Raw genomic sequence first — 19,612 nt, 5'->3', positions numbered from 1 at the left:
TTATTAATAACTTTTGTTTTGTAAAGAGGATATATTGGGAACATTTAAGAGTAGTTTGTTATTTTTCATTTTTTAAATATCTGTACATTTTCACAATTTTGAAACTAAAAATATATAAGAATATATATGTTACAATGCCAAAACCACTTACACAGCCACTTCTGGTCCACTTATTTTAAACCATATTAATAAATACTAAAATAATATGCATTTTTCATTTATTCTGTTCATTTTTTTATTAAACTTTTAAAATAACTTTAATTTTTCTTCCCCAAATGGCTTTCTTTATATTTTTATTAAAATATTATGATTTTTGCTTCCTTGACATGATTAGTTTAAACATTAAAAGGAGGTAAAATTTGCAGATTCCATACAAGAAAATATTCCACTGCAACTTGATTTTTATAAAATAATCATTGTATTAATATATACAAAGGAAAATGTGATTATAATTATAATAAAGTAGCATGGGAAAAGAACATTTTCTTGTTAAACTAATGCAAAATGCTTAAATTGACCACAGTAAGAATGGCTCTGGGTAGAATATATGGGTCTGAATTTCATCTGTAAAGGAGTATACATGCAACAAGTTCTCTCTCAAATTGAGCACTTTAACGAAAAAAAAACTACCACCTCCTACCAACATTAATTAAACCATTGAGTTGATCACACTGTTAAATTCCTACAAATGCTATCTTTAAATTGCATTTAATTAACTAGCATACGTTTAGGAAAAAGTGTCTTTTTACAAAATTGTCCACAAGTAGAAAGCAATTTCAGCAACCTCAGGAATAATTACTATTATTTTTTAAAAGCTTTTGGCAAATAAACTGAAAATAGACAGTTCTCCTGAAAGTAAGCTTCTGGATCTCTTAATCAATAGAAACAGCCAATTTATCTTTCTCTCCTGGTCAATAATTCTCTCCACTCATTCCACCTTAGCTACAATTTTTGTATCCTGGAAAGATGTCTAGAAAGTCAAAAGCTTCAGGACTGCTCCAGCTGGCGAGGCTCAGTTGGTTGGGGGCCATCCCACAAACCGAAAGGTCCCCCACTGGATTCTGGTCAGGGCACTTGTCTGGGTTGCAGGTTCGGTCCCTGGTCAAAGCACATACGTAAAGCAACCAATCAATGCTTCTCTCTCACACTGATTTTTCTCTCCCTTTCTTTCTCCCTCCCTTCTTCTCTAAGGTCAAAAATAAAAAATTAGAAACAAAAACCAAAGCTTCAGGACTTTCCCCTGATCATCGGGTGGATCTTCCCCTTTTGCCCGTTCCTCCAGCTGACACTAAGCTGCCGGCTGGCTTCCCACGCCTCTCTACCAGGTGTCCTTTGTCAGCAGTCACAGCTACACAGTGGTCTGGACTGCAAGCCCTGGCTTTTGTTACTAGGCAGCCACATGGCTTTGGGCAAGGTAGTTAAGACTCTTGAGCATCACTTCCTATCTAAACCGTAAAAGATACGGGGGGATTTCATTAAATTGTTTCCAATGTTGTGAATCACTTGTAAACTATAAAGAAAAATATAAAATAAAATTTTATGATGATGGCGATGATGATGGTAGTGATTAGTTTAGACACAATTTAATATTTTATTAGCTAAACCTCATTACACTAAATGTTTCCAATTGCCTAGGGTAAAGTCATACTGATTACTCCCAGATAAATTCTTGTCTGGTATAACATTCCACTATTAGGCTGAATCTAAGGTATTCAGCCAGCACTCAGTCAATATAGCAGTTTTCTTGTGCCATGGATATACCCAGTTTCCTGCCTTGAACTTAAAGACATTCTCCCTCTCTTTAAAGTCTTGATAACATTTCCCCATTTGCCTTTATAAGCAATTTTAAATTCTTAAAACATTTTCACCTGAAGACTTCAACAAGTAGAAGGTATGAATGAGCCTTTCACAACACAGCTGACCCACCACCTAAACAACATAGACCTTCTCTCCAAAATTCAAGCATTTCCCATATAGACTCACCCTGAGGATTTGAATTAAATGATTTATTTTATATTTCTTAACATCCCTAGAGAGAGAAAGAAAGTGGCAAGCCCAGGAACTTAGATACAAATTACATTGGAAAAAAACACATTTCATTAAGGGGAATGAATTGTAATATTTACTCCATGTCCATTGTTTTCTACTCACTACCACTTAGACATAAAATATAAACTCCCCTGCTAATAGATATACTGGAGAAATATAGGAAAAATCATCCAACATGTTAAGAAATTCCACAAGGTTTATATGTCATAGAAAACATTTCATGCAACTTTTATAGTTTCCATGTGCAGCCAAAACCCTGGAATAATATGATCTAATAAGATTTGAGAAAGTAAATGTAAATATGGAATAAAAGGTATCTCTAATGACTGGATGTACATAATCATACAATACAATTAAGATAGGGGAAATCATTAATATTTAAGATGTATATACCCGTGGAAATTTGAAGGAATAAAAACTTGTTTTACAAAACAAGTATCTGTATCAAAGGAATAATTGCGTTCTTGGATGCACAATGACTCCCTGCCTTTGAAAAAACTAACTTGAGGTTGATCAAAAGAACTTTGCTTTTATGAAGTTTCCCAGGCTTCTTTTAAATTCATTCAGAAAAATCAGAAACCTTTTAAAATGAGTAAAAATTACATTAAATCAAGAAGTATATTACAGCTTGTTTAGGGATCTTGAGTAATGTGAGGACCAATAATGAAGATCTTTGAACCAGAATTCCCTTCTATCTCCTGTTATGTTTTGTTTTGTTTAGTTTAAGACATGGAAAATCAGGACACAAGTCAGTATCTCATGGTGAGAGGACAATTTTAGAATTAAGAATAGTCCTGAATCTTATCTATTAATTTCATCGTAGTGTGATTTACTAATTAACACAGAGATAATAGTTCAAGATTTCTAAATTCTCATTCCTTGGAGGATTAGCTTACCTGTCATTATTTCTATTTGATCTTTCATGCTTTTGTGAAAAGATTATGTGAGAGCTATTATTTTCCACTTAACTACTCTTTTCTGGTTCAGGAATTTATATTTGACATTCACAAAAAGTAAATTTTAATTTCACAGATATAAACATCGATCTGCTCTTATAACCAAAGCATCATATTCTGCAAACTGTGAAACATAGAAGACAACTTAAACATTCTACCACATACAATAGGGAGTGAGGCACAAAAGAGATACAGTACTCAGACAGCTGTTTCTATAAACTCAGTAGGTAATTTTCTCTGTGTTCATCATGCTACCAGAAGCTGACCAATAAATCCAGAATTTCTTTCTTTGATGAAGGTGGTAATAATAGTGGCACCTTGCCTTAAACTGTCCTGTAGCTTCTGCTGATCCTGAAAAAAAGAAAAAAGGATAAAATGATAGTTTAGAAAGAAAAGATGTCACACACTAAATTTAATAGTTACTTTTTAAAAAACATACTTATTTAAATGTTTTCCCCCAGCTTAATAGAGATATAATTGACACATAATATTGTGTAAGTTTAAGGAGTGCAATGCAATTACATATAGTCTTTCTGGAAAGTATCTAGCAATGTAATATATAAAAAATTAGACATTTTTTGAAGACATTTATTGAAGAAGATACAAGATACAAGAAACATTGTACATAGGACAATGACGCCTCAGTCCCTTTCAAAGTAGGCCCCTTGGGACCTCACACCATTCTCCCAGCTGCAGCACAATGTTCCTTTTGCTCTGGTAGCAGAAGCCATGGGACAAATTTTGCCTCGACACATTTCATGCCAAGATCCTGCATCACAATCTCAGACACAGTAGTTTTTGGAATCCCCAGATCAGCTGTTCTCGCACTGTCAGTCCCGATCTTTGTTGAGCACAGCTGTTCACGTTCAGCACTCTCAGGTGTTCTGCTTGTTCCAGGCCTTCAAGAACGTGGATCACTTTCAACAGATTTTCAACCATCTTTGAAGCATTTGTGCCACACTTTTATTTGCACTGCACTCATTGCATGGTCCCCAAAAGCCTTCTGAATCATCCAAATAGTTTCTGCATAGGAACGTTCAAGCGTAATGCAAAATTTGATGCAGATTCACTGCTCTACTTGCTCAGTCATTTTTAATGGGATGGCTACACAGTACTCATGCTCACTCGGTGGCATCTTCCACCCCCACTGACTAGTACAGTGAAGTCATCATTGTTCACATGCGCATTCCATCCACTCTCGTTGGCCTCCAGGTTACATTGATGTTGCGCAAACTATTCTTGTTTATATTAACAATGGCTGGTTATTTATTTATTTATTTATAACATATATATTACATATTATATATTACATATATAATGATTAAGGGAATAGTTATCAGATCAATCACTTCACAGATTTACCATTTGGTGGAGGTGGGTGCATGAAAATATTTAAGCTCTACTCTCTTAGCAACTTTCAAGTATACAATACAATATTGTTAACTATAATTACCATGCTGTACAATTCCCAGAACTTACTCACCTTGTAACTGGAAGTTTGTACCCTTTGACCAACATCTCCCCATTTCCTTCCCCCCTCAGTCCCTAACAAAGACCATTCTACTCTGCTTCTGTGAGTTCAAAGAGCCACTTTTCAAGGTCTGCTACTCTCCTGCCTCCGCATTCTGTGGAACCCAGACCATAGCCACAGGCACGAAGTTGTTCTCCCAGATAAAGGAAAAATGCTTTTGCTGAAGACAGCATGAAAAACACTGAGGCAATTTCAATTGCTAATGCAATGAAACAAAAGATTACTTTCTTTTAACCCAATAGCTGACCAGCTTTGGCTCTTCACTGAAGTGTGACTGTTTCATTGATGATGCACCCCTTTTCTTCATCTTGTTTCTGAGTGTCCCCCAACAACAGACTGTCATAAACGGTGAGTACTGGCGTTGGGGGCGGGGAGGAGACCTGGTTGCTTGTGAAGTAAGGATCAGGCAAATTTGTGAAATGAGTTATCTCACAAGTTGCTAAAATGTGGTTTTACCTTTGAAATCATTTGGCTATTAGAATGTTTATTCTAATCATTGAGGCTTCTTGAAGCTGTGAAGAAATGGTATTGTGAAGGGAGAGGGAAAGTGGAAACAGAGCCAGTATCTCTAAGGTCTCTGTGCGCAGAATTGTGCTGTGTTCAAAAGGTGGGGTCTGGTAACCAGTCTCTAAACTTGGCATCACCCTTAATGCCTTATCCCAATGTTCAATGTGTCTCTAGGACCTACTGCTTCCAAGCCCTTCAGGTTTCTTGAATTCACATACCCCACTCCAACTGCCACGGCCAGCATAATACCTCTGTCCTCAATTACCGAACAGTATCATTAACAGTCTCTAAAGCCTTACACTGTTCTACCCTGTTTCCCACACAGCAGTCAAAATACTTACTTTAAAATAGAGATCTGATCTCATCACTATCCTGCCTAAAATCCTCTGAAGGCTGCCTTTAAACTTCAGGATCAAGTCTGAACCCTTACCTGGGCAAAGCCAAGAAAGGGTCTCATCTTTCCAGCCTCTGCTTTAAAACCACTCCAGTCTCCAGGCCACCCAGAACTGGTTAAGACTGCCCGAGCAAGCCGCTTTCCTAAGCCTCACACATTTGCAGCAGCCAGTCCCCTTGTCAGAAAAGCCTGCCCACTCCCTTCCCAGTTTAGCTGACCCTGGTTATTCTCTGCAGTTCCCTCCAGATAGCACGGACTCCTGAAATCTCTCCTGTCTGCTGTTCCCCAGCCCTGCCTGGGGGAGGTGATCTGTTCCCACAGCTGGGAACTCCTCTAGGACCCTGAACTCGAGTCCTTTTAGTTGACCATTTATTCCATCACATGATCTTTCTTGATGTAAAGAATTTTTCATTTTATCTTTGAATATGAAACACTTAGCTCAATGCCTAACACATGGTAACACTCCATAAATTATAACAAATTCAAAGCTAAAGAGGCTCCGTGATAGAGACATCATCACCCTCTCAGTTTAAGTCATTTGTTAACAATGACTGCTATTTGGTTACTTTGTTTACCCCTATTTGCATGTATAGCCAGAAGCCTCAGCAGTCATGCAAAAGAGAATAGTCTCTCTACTTCACCACTGACACCAGCCTCCCTGGCCTGGCCCTGGGTTTCTCATCCTCAAGGATGGTGGTGAGAGATCACCTCTGTGAAGCTACTCTTTTTTCATCCATTTCCTGGGTCGGGTTCTAAAAGGTGAAGCTGGGGAAGATACACAAGGGGCCGAATGGTGGTTACTTTGGCTTCTCACATGTGGGTTTTAATGGCATTTCAATATTTCAAATGCTGTACTGATTTCTGAATATCACAAACCTAAATCACATGAAAACAAATAATTCTAAAGCCAAATATGTTTGAGCTTAAAATGTGATGCGCTTACATGCCCCATTATTAATAAAGAAGTAAATATTCCCAAACTGAACAAAATACAAACCAACTATAGGTATGTATTTGTCACTCTTCATGATTAATTAATTACAGTGTTGTAGGGTTTATAATACACATCTACTCCCACGTCTCTTTTATTAAATTAAGACATACAACAGATGATGATAATTAAAATTTCCCCTTCAAAAATAAACACAAAAAGCCTATCTGCATAGCCTCTTTGAAATCAGTTTGTACTTGTCAAAATGAAAGCAGAACAGTAACAAATGAAGGAGAGGGAAAAAAAATCTATTTAAGATGCTAGGGCTAGAAAAAACACATTTCCACATCTTCTAATACATTTCTGTCCTCACTGTGATGGCTCAATAACTTATGTATCTTTAGCTAATAAAGAATTTAAGTAAGAATGTTCTCTTAAGGATTCATTTACTTGTGCATATTTTATAGTCATCATTTGGAGAGATTCAGATTCAGTGAAACGAACCTATGTTATTCCACCGAATATGTGTTTTCTCTCTCTGTCTCAGCTCCATTGTTCATTTTATCCTTGAAAAATACAGAAATATAAAACTAATTAAACAAAATAGTGAGATATACACAAAATTCTAGTGCGCACAAAGAGCAGATAGTCCAATTATTTATAGATTTCAAACTCATCTCACAATTCCGCATCTCTACAAAAGTATTGATAACACAGGTACAAAAAAATGCTAACTCAAATGGGTCTTTAAAAGGCATTTCTAGATGCCAACAGATATCCAAGAGTGTATTTAATTCTCGACAAGGATGGGGAGTGGAGGAGCCTTATAGGTGGTCATTTTATCATTATTCACACATATGTATGTATGAGTATATACACATACATTCCTTTGTGTGTTCCAAATACCACGTCATATTTTGTAGAATCCTGTCTCAAAGAATAGCAGGAAAAGTTGTGATGTCATTGTTGTTCAAATCTTTATAAACAACCCGAAAGGAAACCTTTTAGAGAAATTCATCTTCCACACATATCATTCCTAAGAACACAATGAACTCTGTTAAAAGGAAAACTATAAAGTTAAAATATATGTATATATACTTAGGCTTAAAATGTCTCAGGAGATTACACAGCCCTTTTTGAAGGGTAAACATTACGATGCCTCAACAAATTCCATGCCTAAAGCCTAATTCAATTTCCATGAGCTACAAAGCTGTCCTGAAATTCAGATGCTTATATTTTGATATAAATATACTTCTTCCATCCATCCTTGTTTTGGTGAACTCATACAAAAATTACCTAAATGTCACAAAATTTCAAACACTCTAAACAAATAAAACTGTGCTATCTGTATCTATATACACATCTATATCTACAAATCTCTATATCTATCTACCCATACACTATACAATTACAAACATCCTAAGTTGTAGATTTTATAAACATTTTAACAGTTTGTTACATTTATAAGATAATTGATAGCAAATCAAAAATGTGTATACATTTTGTTGATTCAGAAGAAAAAAAAAAATCTAGTGGTGACACACTGTCCCCTAGTGGAGATGACAGTAAATGTTTGGTGTTTACAGATTTTCCAAACTGCAGGAAAAAAAGTCACCTGATGATAAAATCTGAGAAAAACAAAACCGTCTTCTCCAAATGAAAGCATTGTCCTCTTGCTCATTCGAGTGAAACAACGTCTCTTAAAACCTCGAGATAATAAAGTCCTCGTAAAAACGCACCTGGGTTCATGGAGTAACATAATCAACGCCCAGCAGTTTTCATCTCCTTTATTCTCCATGCCTAGTCCAATGGCTGGCCCACGCTGTCAGGGCTCAATAAGTATTTGTGGAATGAGGTAATTAAGAAAAAAAATAATTGATCAATAAAACTCTGGGGGGCAGCACTGGGACTTTGCTAAATAGGAAAGACCTGAACTAACGCGACGCTGAGCCAAAGTGCAGTGGGGCAAAACACGGGCAGCCAAAAGCACCAGACGTCTGGCCTGAGAAACAAGCAGTCCATTATTGTGTCAATTATTTCTAGATCTGGGACTTGTCACACTGTCATACTTTATTTTCTTACAACATCATTCATAATATAAATTCCACAATTTAATGAAGTTGAAAGAGCGATCTCATACACAATGTCCCTTTTAATTAGCAAAACTGTTCTGATCTTATACAACTCACCCTTCACCAGTCAGGCTCTGGCCACTCTGAGGCACATCCACACCCCCCTGTAGCTGGGTTCCTGCTGGGATGCCCCAATAACTACTTCCCTTTGCCTTTGGCTACTGCTCTAACCTCCCTAGAATAACCGTTTTCACTGTATCAAACCAAGGTCACTTTCAGCACAAATTTCATCTTAGCGTTTGAGACCATCCATAAACAGCTCAGCAGCTCCTCCAGCCGCAGTTCTCACCCCTTTGCTGTGGAGAATCCCACTACTGTGGCCGTACTGAGATAATCACTGTTATTCCTCCTCCAGTCAAATGGTTCTCCCAAAATGTTCCTTCTGTTCACATCAGTTTTCAAAGACCTAGCTGTGACCATTTTCTATATGAAATCATCTATTTTACTGAACATCAGAAATTGACATTTTCATAGGCTCACCATCCCTTACTAATATTTTTCTTAGGTTTACATATAGATGGGCCTTATTTTCTTAGCTAAGTTGTAGCTAGGAAAAGAGAACTCTATGCCTGGCCTGGAGGTGGGTGTGAGAGACATTAATAAATTTACACCAACATACCCACTTCAGGGGGATAAAGGCAGATGATGAGATGGCGCTCGCATAGATGAGGGGTCTGCAAAAGCAGAAAAGCTACATCCTAGGAACTGGCGGGCAATGGATGCTTATTATCATAAGAAATGATAATAGGGACAGGAAGATTATTCAGAAGAGTCTCTTCTTGAGTGGATGGCCCAGGTGTTAGTAGAAGAACTTGACAATGTCTCTTGAGGCAGAAAGATTGGTCATATATTTCCCATAAAATATAGTTTCAAATTTTTAGTTTCAAACTTAATGCAAAGAAAGAATTAAAATGAGTAAGTCAAAGATATCTTCCTGGTAGCGTTGTGTGTGTATGTGTGTGTGTGTAAAAGAAAGAGACAGAGAGAGATGGAGGGAGAGCAGGGGTGGGGAAGAAAATTACTGTTAAAATAGTTTTGAGCAGAGAAAAAAGAAAAAAAAGATGTCTAGTTAATGACCATTAAGCTTTCAAATGTTGGTTAAATGGGCGAGTAGTTAGTATCCAAAGTCAGAATCCCACAGAAAAGTGTTTGCCATTAAATTAAAAGCTCTACTTCCTTTCAAGAAGGAGGTTTTTAATTGTAACCTACAATAAAAAAAGAGTTCTATCCTGACCAGCCTTAACTAGTGCTGATCAGCCTTAACTAACAAAAGACTGTCCTGGTAAAACATCCTCCCAGAACTGAGAGCAGAAAGAGATCTATAGTGTCTTTTTCTCTTAGCATGTAAAACTATGATGACTGGTATATTTACGTAGTCCTAAGGTAGCTCCCCACAAGATACTTGTTAATTATAAAAGGAAAAATAATAAATTTTCAGTGAATAAACCTGGCAGTCGCCACCTGACCTAAGTGATCATAATGAATATCAGCAGTAGTGAGACACTTGGACATCAAGCAACCCCTGATATAATGCACTGAGAAGAATACAAAGTTACTTCTTTGGTGTTCTTGCCAAGAATGTATAGTCTGGATTTATTCATCAGAAAATATCAAACAAACTTAAATTGAAAGACGCCATACAGTATAACAGACCAATATTTATCAAACATGCAAGGTCATCAAGACAAAGGCTGATGAAGTGTCCCAGACTGAGACTAAAAACAGATGACAATGAAGCGCAACATGTGTTCCAGGAGGGGATCCTGGACCAGAAAAAATAAAATAGTAGGATTAACTTTCCTTAAAATGTAAGAAGATTTGTAGACTAGATAATAGTGTTGCATTAATGATAGTTTGCTGCTTTTGACACTGTGAGGACATAAGATTTAATACTAGGAATTTTGGATCAAGGGTATACCAGAATTATTTGTACTATTTTCAAATTTCACATTGTATAGAAAAGACAATATATATTAAATCATCATTGATTTTAAATTAATAAGAAATGAAAAAATAAATATGAACGTAAAATTCAATAAACAATCAGCAGTAGTTTGAAAGAGAATTATGCCTTACAAAATCACTAGGAGAAAAAAGGAAAGAAAATATAACACACACTATGAGGTAAATTCTGTTACTCAGAAACAACCAAGAAAGATCAAATGACCTGTCCAAAGTCACATCGGTAGACAATGAAAAAAATCAAACTTAAAACCCAGATCAGAATCTATAGAGTCCAAGCACTTAACAACATTAGGGAATTCTTATCTAAGAAAACATGCTTCTAAAGGACTATTTAAAGTTTATATATATTAATTTTTTTTGCTTAGTTTAATGTCAAATTAAAAAATATAATCCTTCTTGGGATCTTTAAATGATCCAGCAACAAAAAACTGGCTGTGTGCTCTAACTCACATTCACACCTCCATACTACGCATACGCCACCTCCAGAACTGAAAAAGAAAATTACCAATTCATGTTTTATGACATGAATACAAACTGATGAGAGAACTAAATCTCTTGGGTCAATAATAAAATCTCTATTTGTAAATAATTGGGACACTGATTCCAGAATTTGTAACATTCAGACAAAAGGTAAAAGCAAGCGTTTTTCAGTAACTATTGGTAGAAAAATTAAAAATGGAGTTCTGTAAAACAGATGTAGGGAACATAAAGCAAATATTTATTGAGTCAAAATGTCATTTTTCTCTTATAGTTTATATCGTCACACATATACATTGCAAAGGTAAGCAGGATGCCTTGTCAATTTCAGGAACTGTCACGCCCTAAAATGATAAGTCATAGGGAAGAACAAATGCCAGAGTCAAGTTGCTAAAGCAAAGGCAAAAATAAAAATTTAAACCAAAACATACATTGATTTGACTGTCACGGTTGGTTGGGTTTGGCATGATCTCTGGCAGAATCTGGTTTATATTGAGAAATGATGAACGTTTGCTTTCTCTGCTGACATGTTTTCAGTGAGGTGTAGAACATAGGAAAGGCTAAGCAACATTTTAATTATTGCTCCAGCATTATAATAAACTGAAAAAGATCAGGGGAGAACACAAATAAGCAGCGCATTAGAAACCTCCTGTGGCACCCTGGAAAACTTACAAAGGACACGCCAGCATGTTTTCCATTCACTCAGCCTACAGCGTAATTCTCCTGTTTCCTGGATATACTAATTTCATAAAGAATAATTTAAGTGTTATATAGAACACACACAATCAAAAGGAAAAAGGGGCTACAAAATCTTTCTTCGTTTTAATTGTTTATTCATTCTGATTGAGATTGGAAGGCTTTTAAAAGGCAAATAAATGCCTGATGGCTATTAAATAATTAAAATACTAGCACAGAGGAGTAATAATTACAAAAAAAAGTGTGTCAATGAATAGAACTAAAGACACTAGGGGACACTGAACACTGAATCATAAAAGCAAAACTAAAATTGCTAATTTTTATAGGAATTTTTATATACGAGACATTTAAAAGTAAACCTGAGTTCAATGATGGGAAGTTCTTACAAGTAATTACATACATCGTTCTTGTGAAGAAATAGTCCTTTCACAGAATTATTTATTTCCATGACTTGAAATATGAAAGGAAAACATGTACTAAGACACCCAGCCTGCTCATATGTCATGGATTTGTTTGGATTTAAGTTCTTTACTTGGAAATAAGTTCCCATCATTGTGGGACAAAAACAAAACAAAAGCATACACTCACAGAGATTACCTTTACAGAAGAGAGCTTAAAATGGCATTCTTCTCGATATTATAGTTCTCACTTTTAGAAGTAAGTCTTATGAAGTTTAGGAAAAGAAAGGTAGTGGAGGTTTGTGTAATCGTTATGGAAGAAGCCTTTGGGTCTGTTCTTCACGTTCTCAATAATCAATACTGGAGGAGCATCCCAATTTACAATAATTATTTTCATTCTGAGGTAACAACATCTTGTAAATCCCTTTAGAGCAGGCTACCTTTCTACCTTTAACTCATTATGGGGTGGATAGAAGAAATAAAGAGGTTGTTTTACAAAAGAAACAAAATAGGTTTGTTTAATCACCAGTAAAAATTCCTTGTTCTCAATTAGGCACATGCTAGACATGGGGTTTTTAGAGAACACAAGACAGTGAAAGAGTTATTCATATCTCTTAACATTAGTTTAGTTGCTTATTATAGGCTTATTAATCCAAAATAGAAGTTAGGGGAAGAATGTAAATAGAACTGATAAATGCTATATTTTAATATGCTTAACACTTAAACATTCTACAGCATGACACTAAGCTTCTAAGTACTTACTCTTCTCTTCATAACAAAATAATTAGTAGTCATTTCCTGCAGTCTGATGTGTTACTAATTTCTAGGACATATAAAACAGCAAAAAAATCAGCATAAGTTATAGAAGATGAATATTGAATACAGATGAACCATATGGAGATCAAATTTCAGATAAGTCCAAAGGCAAACTCTATGAGATTCAGGAAGAGCTATCATGTTTGTCAAGAAACAACAATCAAAAACCCCAGTAACTTAGGGCTAGCAACATCCACTTTCCCATCAACCACAAGAGGCCAAGGGTATTTTTTAAAAATAGTTTTATAGTTCTTAGCAGAGTATCACCCACCATGCTAGGCCACCCAATAAATATCCTGTGATGGTGATAATGAACTCTAAACTAGGGACTGCATGCCAAGTTGTACGGTGCTTAAGAGAATAGGAAGAAGTCACTGTTCCACATTAAACTCTGTGGATAGTCATGGATTGGAGGTTTAAAACAGATAGTAAATTTGGGGAGTTTTAACTCTTTTATTTAGAACTCTCTACAATTTAGAAAAAATAACTTGACAAATACGTATTTCTCCAGCAACAACAACCAATCGATAATATAAGATTTTAATAAAAGAAATATAAACACAATTAAAAAGTAAATAAATTTGACTTAATAAACGCTCATGCTGATTTTAAACTGATAATCACCTCTTCTCAAGAGCTACTCAGGAGATTAATGCCTGAAGTGACATTTAAAATATAAACTCTTTATATTTTGCTACTTTATTGCATTCTTTTATGAGCTATATTAAGTTTTTGGTGGATTCTCTAGATTTCACTTCTGGGTCATTAGCCAAAGAATATGAAAAACACTAATTTGAAAAGATAATGTGTATCCCTATATTCACTGCAGCACTATTTACAATAGCCAAAGTATGGAAGCAATCTAGGTATTCATTGATAGATGAATGGATAACAAAGATGCGATACACACACACGTGTACTCACACACCGTAATACTACGCAGCATTAAGAAAGAATGAAGTCTTGCCATTTGCAACACGGAATGACTTACAGGGTATTATGCTAAATAAAATAAGCCAAACAGAAAAAGACAAGTATCAGATGGTTTCATGTCTATGTGGAATCTAAAAAACAAAGCAAACAAAATAAAATAAAGCAGACTCATCAGAACAGATACCAAAGGGATGGTTGCCAGAGGGGAGGGAGGATAGGGAGATAGGCGATAAAGGTGAAGGGAAATATAGTAAAAAATATTGTGATGTTTGTATGGTGACAGATGATTACTAGACTTGGACGATCACATTGTAAGGTATAAAAATGTTAAACCACTATATTATATAACTGAAACAAATACAGTATAATATATTGTATACCAACTAAAATAAAAATATAATTTCTTATTTTCATTTGTGGGATAGGGTGAAAAAGTGAAAAGCAATAGCAGTTTCCTTTTTGAAATTAAAACTAAAACATGATCAATTAAAGCTGTGAATAAATATAAAAGAGTTCTTATCACTTTAAATATAGTAACTGTTTAATCTATTTTTCTCAACTTATAAAACAGTACCCAAGCATACCCTCCACCATTTACCCTGGGGTCATCTTTGTAATGTACAATTCATCCAAAAATAGCTCATTTCTTTTATGCAACCCAGTAGAATAATTTAGAAGCTCATTAAAAATAATCCCATTGAATCACCTACAGAGTAATCACCATATATTTGAAAATGATGTGAGGAAAATAATAGCGAAGGCAGCAGGAGCTTTCAAGGATAGCATTACAAGTAATGAGAATTACTAATGATGAACTCTTAGGGATGTCCCCCCACCCAAATGTTATAAATTCTAAGTACATCTTTAAAGGAGAACTCAATCTACAACTTTCTACTTTTATGAGTTAAGTTGTCTACTGAATGATAGCTTGAGAATATAACAGAATAAAACTTCATTTCTGAAGGATATTTATTTTAATAAATCTGTGCAAATGTGTATCGGTGGTGATGTGGGATTAAACGCACTCTGGAAGTACACACGTGTACACACACATACACACGCTAGGAATGGAAAAGGGAATGCATCAGGCTGGAAATAAAAACCATAGACCAAAACACGCACAAGGTAGGGCTCTGCAGAAATTGATTCTGGGTTGATTCAAACTGAGGGTGAACAAATTCCAGGAGCAGAAATAGATCCTGGGCCAATCTTCAGGGTAAATTTTCATTAACTATATTCTGAGTCAATGGAATGGCCCATCCTTCATTCCCTACCTGCATTAAAGAACTGGCAATAAAGATGTTTACCCACAGTCTAAAGATCATGTGGATGCTGGGGGCAAAGAAATAACAATGTTTTAGTTTCTTAGGAAATTCCAGAGAGAGAAATGGTCCTGTATAAGGGAAGCAAGCTATCAGAAGAAAATGGCATTTATATAGTGATAATAATGTGAACATTTAATGCTGTATTAACTAAAAGCTGCAATAATATACATATGATGTTCTTTCACCATAATGCACTGTGGAAAAAAAAACAGTTTATACTAGGATTTCAAATTTGGTTTCAATATATAAAAATCTATTGTGATTTAACACATTATGAAAGTAAAGAAAAAACAGAAAAGGAATGTTTAATTAGATGCCAGAAAGCATTTAGTACTATTCAACATCTATCCCTCAGTAAGAAAGACAAAAAGAAATAAAGGAAAAATGGGGAGAAGAATCAGTTTTATTATTTTAAGAAGTTCCCTTAAAGTTAGAGCAAGCGAAAGATAAATGCATCGCTAGTGAAAGGCATCATCGTACTGGGTTTCTTAGCCAATATATCAAGACAAGAAAAACAAATTAGAGGGTTAAATATTACAAAGATATAATCTATTCTCCTTTTTAAGTATAAAAAGTAACCACTTGAAAATATAAAAGAACTATTAACAGAGTTGAATAAGTGATTGGGTACAAGATCAAGGTCATATAATAACGTAGCCTTTCTTATTTAACAGTAATAACCAATTAAAAAATTTAATATTTTAAAGATCCCACTTACAAAATTTTGTAGCTCTCTAAACACTGGCAACCCCAGTTACAAAATGTAATGAAAAAGAAAATAATCACACAGCAAAAACAAAGAAAGCCACAAAATGGTCACAGTTTAGTCTTGAAAGCATCAGGTAAACCATTAACATTTCCAGATTAAAATAGACTAATCAATAATCAAAACTAATAATTTCAACTTAGAGTAAGTAATTTGATTCTACATTTTTAGGATGTTCAAACAAAATAAGTCACAAATAACTACTATAATGTTAAATTTTACTCATCCAGTAGTTTTACAGCTAATATTATTAGTCTTAACTTTTAAATTTTTGTTGACTAATAAAACAATCAAATATCATGCTAAATTTGGGCAAGATTTCAGTTAAAAGAATAATGAATGCAGGCAACTTTTTTAGCCTACTATACTGTTTAACTACAGCAACAAATAAATCAGTTAGGCTGCTCTCAGGTGTCATATGGGGAAAAAATAAAGAAGCATTCTTACAAGTTTGTAAAAATTCGTCTCAACTCCCCTAAACAATACAAGTGACCAAAAATGCGATTTTCTTCGTGATATATAGAACTGCAAGAAAGCAATTCTATGGTTAGGGAAATCAGAAGGGCATTTAAATGAGAAATCTGCTAATTTGGTTAGAGCTAATCTGTGACTTTCACATAAGTAGTAAATCAGAGACAAAGAGAAAAAGGGGACTTCTAAAAGTAATTAAACTAGGGATGAGAAATCAGAGGCAAATAAAGTCAAAAGAATAACTTGACAAGAAAGCTAGATTTTGGCCAGAGCATAAAACAATGGAGTTCTTAGTGATGGAAAGGAAAAAATAATAGTAGGGAAAAAAGAAAAGAAAGGATGATCCATACCATTTTCCAAATTTTAAGACAGGATGAAAAACTGGACCCAAGTAACATACCACCTTAGCAGGATTCTCTAATGGACAGAATTAAGAAAAAGCCAAATATGTTGCATTTATACAGATTATGATAGTCATAGAAATAAAGTTAATCAATCAAAAACAACACAATTCGCGACTACAAGATGCATGAATTTTTTAATTAATTAAATTACTTTTAAATACACTTGAGAAAAGATCCTGAAATCATGACCAGCCATCAGTTAATAAATCTTACTTTAGTCCTATCTTTTCAACTAAAGGTATTAGAATGTAAAAGTGTATTTTTTTACAGGATTGTTAAGGTTTATCAGTTACTCAGCTGAGAATTCGGGGTGTCTTCTTGATACAGGATATCGTAACGCATCAATTTGTCATGTGACACAACTCCATGTAAAAATGAATGAACACCATTCTATTTCCTCTGACTCTTAATTTGTCTTATTTTACAAAACAACAATGAATGGCTGAGTAAAATTGGTAGTTCAGAGATATTAGAGAATCTGTATAACAGATGAAGATAATATCTTTTGATCAATAATTGAGTAAATGAACCCACAGCTGAATAGCTGAAACTATGTTTATATTCTTTGAATTCTAATTGCATTTAACTCTTACTCTACAGGTTTAGTGGTTCATAGATATCAGTCAATATATGACAAAGTTATGACTAGGAGTAAGAGGAGTAATAGAAAAAAAGGAGAAGATTATAGGGATACTTGTGAGCAATGCATAGACATAAGAAAATAATTATTTTTTACTTCATGATTAAATGCATAATATACAAATTATTTTCAGTCTTATAGTACAGTTATAAACAAGAAACACTGGTATATATTGCTTTAATTATTGTAGCTAAGCCATAAGAATAAAAGCATAAAAGGAAAAGGTTCAAAGTTTTAGCAATCCATCCAATTTTAATTAGTACTCCAAAACCTATTTTTTTAGGGAAAAATTACATTGATCCCTCTTGCTACATAACACATTATGTTGCCCTCAAACGATGTTCCTCCTTTATCTCCCCCATCTGACCTCAATAGCCTATTTCCAGCCCTTTGAATTTGTCCTCTTCTATCACAAGGCCTTCTTGTACGCCGCTTCCTTTCTTTAGAATGCATTATCTTCCATCTTTACTTTCCTTCAGATATCTGCTTGTTTGGTAAAGTTTCTTTTCATTTTCCTTCCTCTTCCCCAAGAAACTGTTTCTTAACAGCCCTGCCATGGTCAAATCCATCCATCTTAAGCTGTCGTTTGTGTGTCTCCTTTACCTGTTCCAATTTTTTCCCAATTCATTTTATTTTATTTTTTATCATTTTTATTGTTACTCTATTACAGTCGTCTCCGTTTTCCCCGCTTTGCCCTCTACCGTCCACCCCACCTCCCACTCCCACAGTCAGTTCCTACGCTGCTCCCACTCCCTATTTGCTAGAGTAGTTCTCTCCTGACCTGAAGCTCCATGTTGCGATGCCAGAGACCAGGCAAACCTGTCTGTTGTCAGCGTTGCATCCTGAGAGTCTGCCATGATGCCCAAACTGGAGTAGGTGTCCATGCATATGTTCACAGGAAATTATATATGTTAAATGAATAAATGTGTATGGGATAATTTAGGTTTCCGGCATTACTTGTTGATGAATTTCAGCAAGTTCTTCAGGCTGCTACTTTGTCTCTTTTCCTATTCTAAGTTTCCATTTCATCTCCCGCACTTTCCCATTCCTCCTGGATGTCCAATTCCAGCGACCAGGAAGAACATTCCCATTTTAGGGTCCAATTATTGTGGAATATCACCATCGTAATGCCCAGGGCCCCTTCTTTCCCAGGTGATGCCTAGCTTCACATAAGACTTGGAACAAAAATGAAACTGCACACATCAAATAAATAACAATTGAATTTTAAAAGAAATACTTTCCGCATTCTGTCTCAGATAGACCCAGTCCCACCCAGAGCACCCCTACCACACTCCCCAGAAAATCAGTTGTCCTAATCAAACTCTTGATAGGAGTTATGTACAATAAAAATATAATAATGAAGTCACTATAATGTTAAAAATAATAGATATGCTATGATTTTTTATTTACTAGGAATAGATGATTATCTATTTTAAAAACAAAAGAATTATTTATTTTTCTTTTTCCTGTGAAGGAGCAAGAAAAAGGGAAAGAGGTCCCTTTAAATGAACACTGCAGAAAATCTTAAATTACGTCTTGGAGACCATCCTACATTGCACAGCTAGCTGGGAAGTGATGGTTTCCCAAATAAAACTGGGTTTCTGAAGTGAACAGGAGATGGGCTGCTAGCAGACTCAGTCTTGCATATTTTATTTAATCCTTACAGCAGAGTTAAACAAGTTTTTTTAAAAATTCCATGATTGCAGTTCCCTCCCTACACCCTACACTGCCCGTTCGCAAATGCAGGAATGGATTTCCAAAGGGCAAGTGTCAACTTCCACACACTGACTCTAGCCCTCATTGCACCAAGTTGCAATAACTGGGAAGCTCCCTGGAACCTTCTTTTCCCTCTTTGTACATTGCCAAGGAGCACATCGATTTGTGGGAGATATGTAATGAATCTCTGTATCTTATTTTCAAAATTAGGTCCAAACAGAACAACATCTGGAAAATATCCCTAGAAGTTTGAGATTTAAAGATGAGGAGGTTCTGTATTTTCAGAATGAAATATATTTCCTATATTTGGATCTTTTAATTCATTTCATTGAATTTTCAGATAAAAGACATGTATTCACTGAGCATCCTGGACTTACAAGTCTAGTTCCTTCACCAGATTGGGGAAGTTTTCCTTCATTATTTGTTCAAATAAGCTTTCAGTTTCTTGCTTTTCCTCTTCTCCTCCTGGGACCCCAATGATTCGGGTGGTGGAATGTTTAAAGTT

At 35.2% G+C, this 19,612-nt stretch overlaps 1 protein-coding gene across 1 annotated transcript in view; it reads right to left on the bottom strand.

Annotated features, from left to right (window-relative positions):
* Positions 1-275: 275 nt before the first annotated feature.
* The window catches only part of CRPPA (CDP-L-ribitol pyrophosphorylase A), a 197,143-nt gene continuing 177,806 nt past the window's right edge, over positions 276-19,612 (bottom strand). The window contains exon 10 of the mRNA XM_054564164.1: positions 276-3,356. Coding sequence (XP_054420139.1) covers positions 3,252-3,356 — 105 coding nt within the window. The 3' untranslated portion in view covers positions 276-3,251. The remainder of the gene's footprint in view (positions 3,357-19,612) is intronic.

The sequence above is a fragment of the Pteronotus mesoamericanus genome, unplaced genomic scaffold (genome assembly GCF_021234165.1).
Source record: "Pteronotus mesoamericanus isolate MK-2021 breed Mesoamerican mustached bat unplaced genomic scaffold, CSHL_Meso_final scaffold_85, whole genome shotgun sequence".
NCBI lineage: Eukaryota > Metazoa > Chordata > Mammalia > Chiroptera > Mormoopidae > Pteronotus > Pteronotus mesoamericanus.
This window is presented reverse-complemented; position numbering and strand designations above follow the sequence as displayed.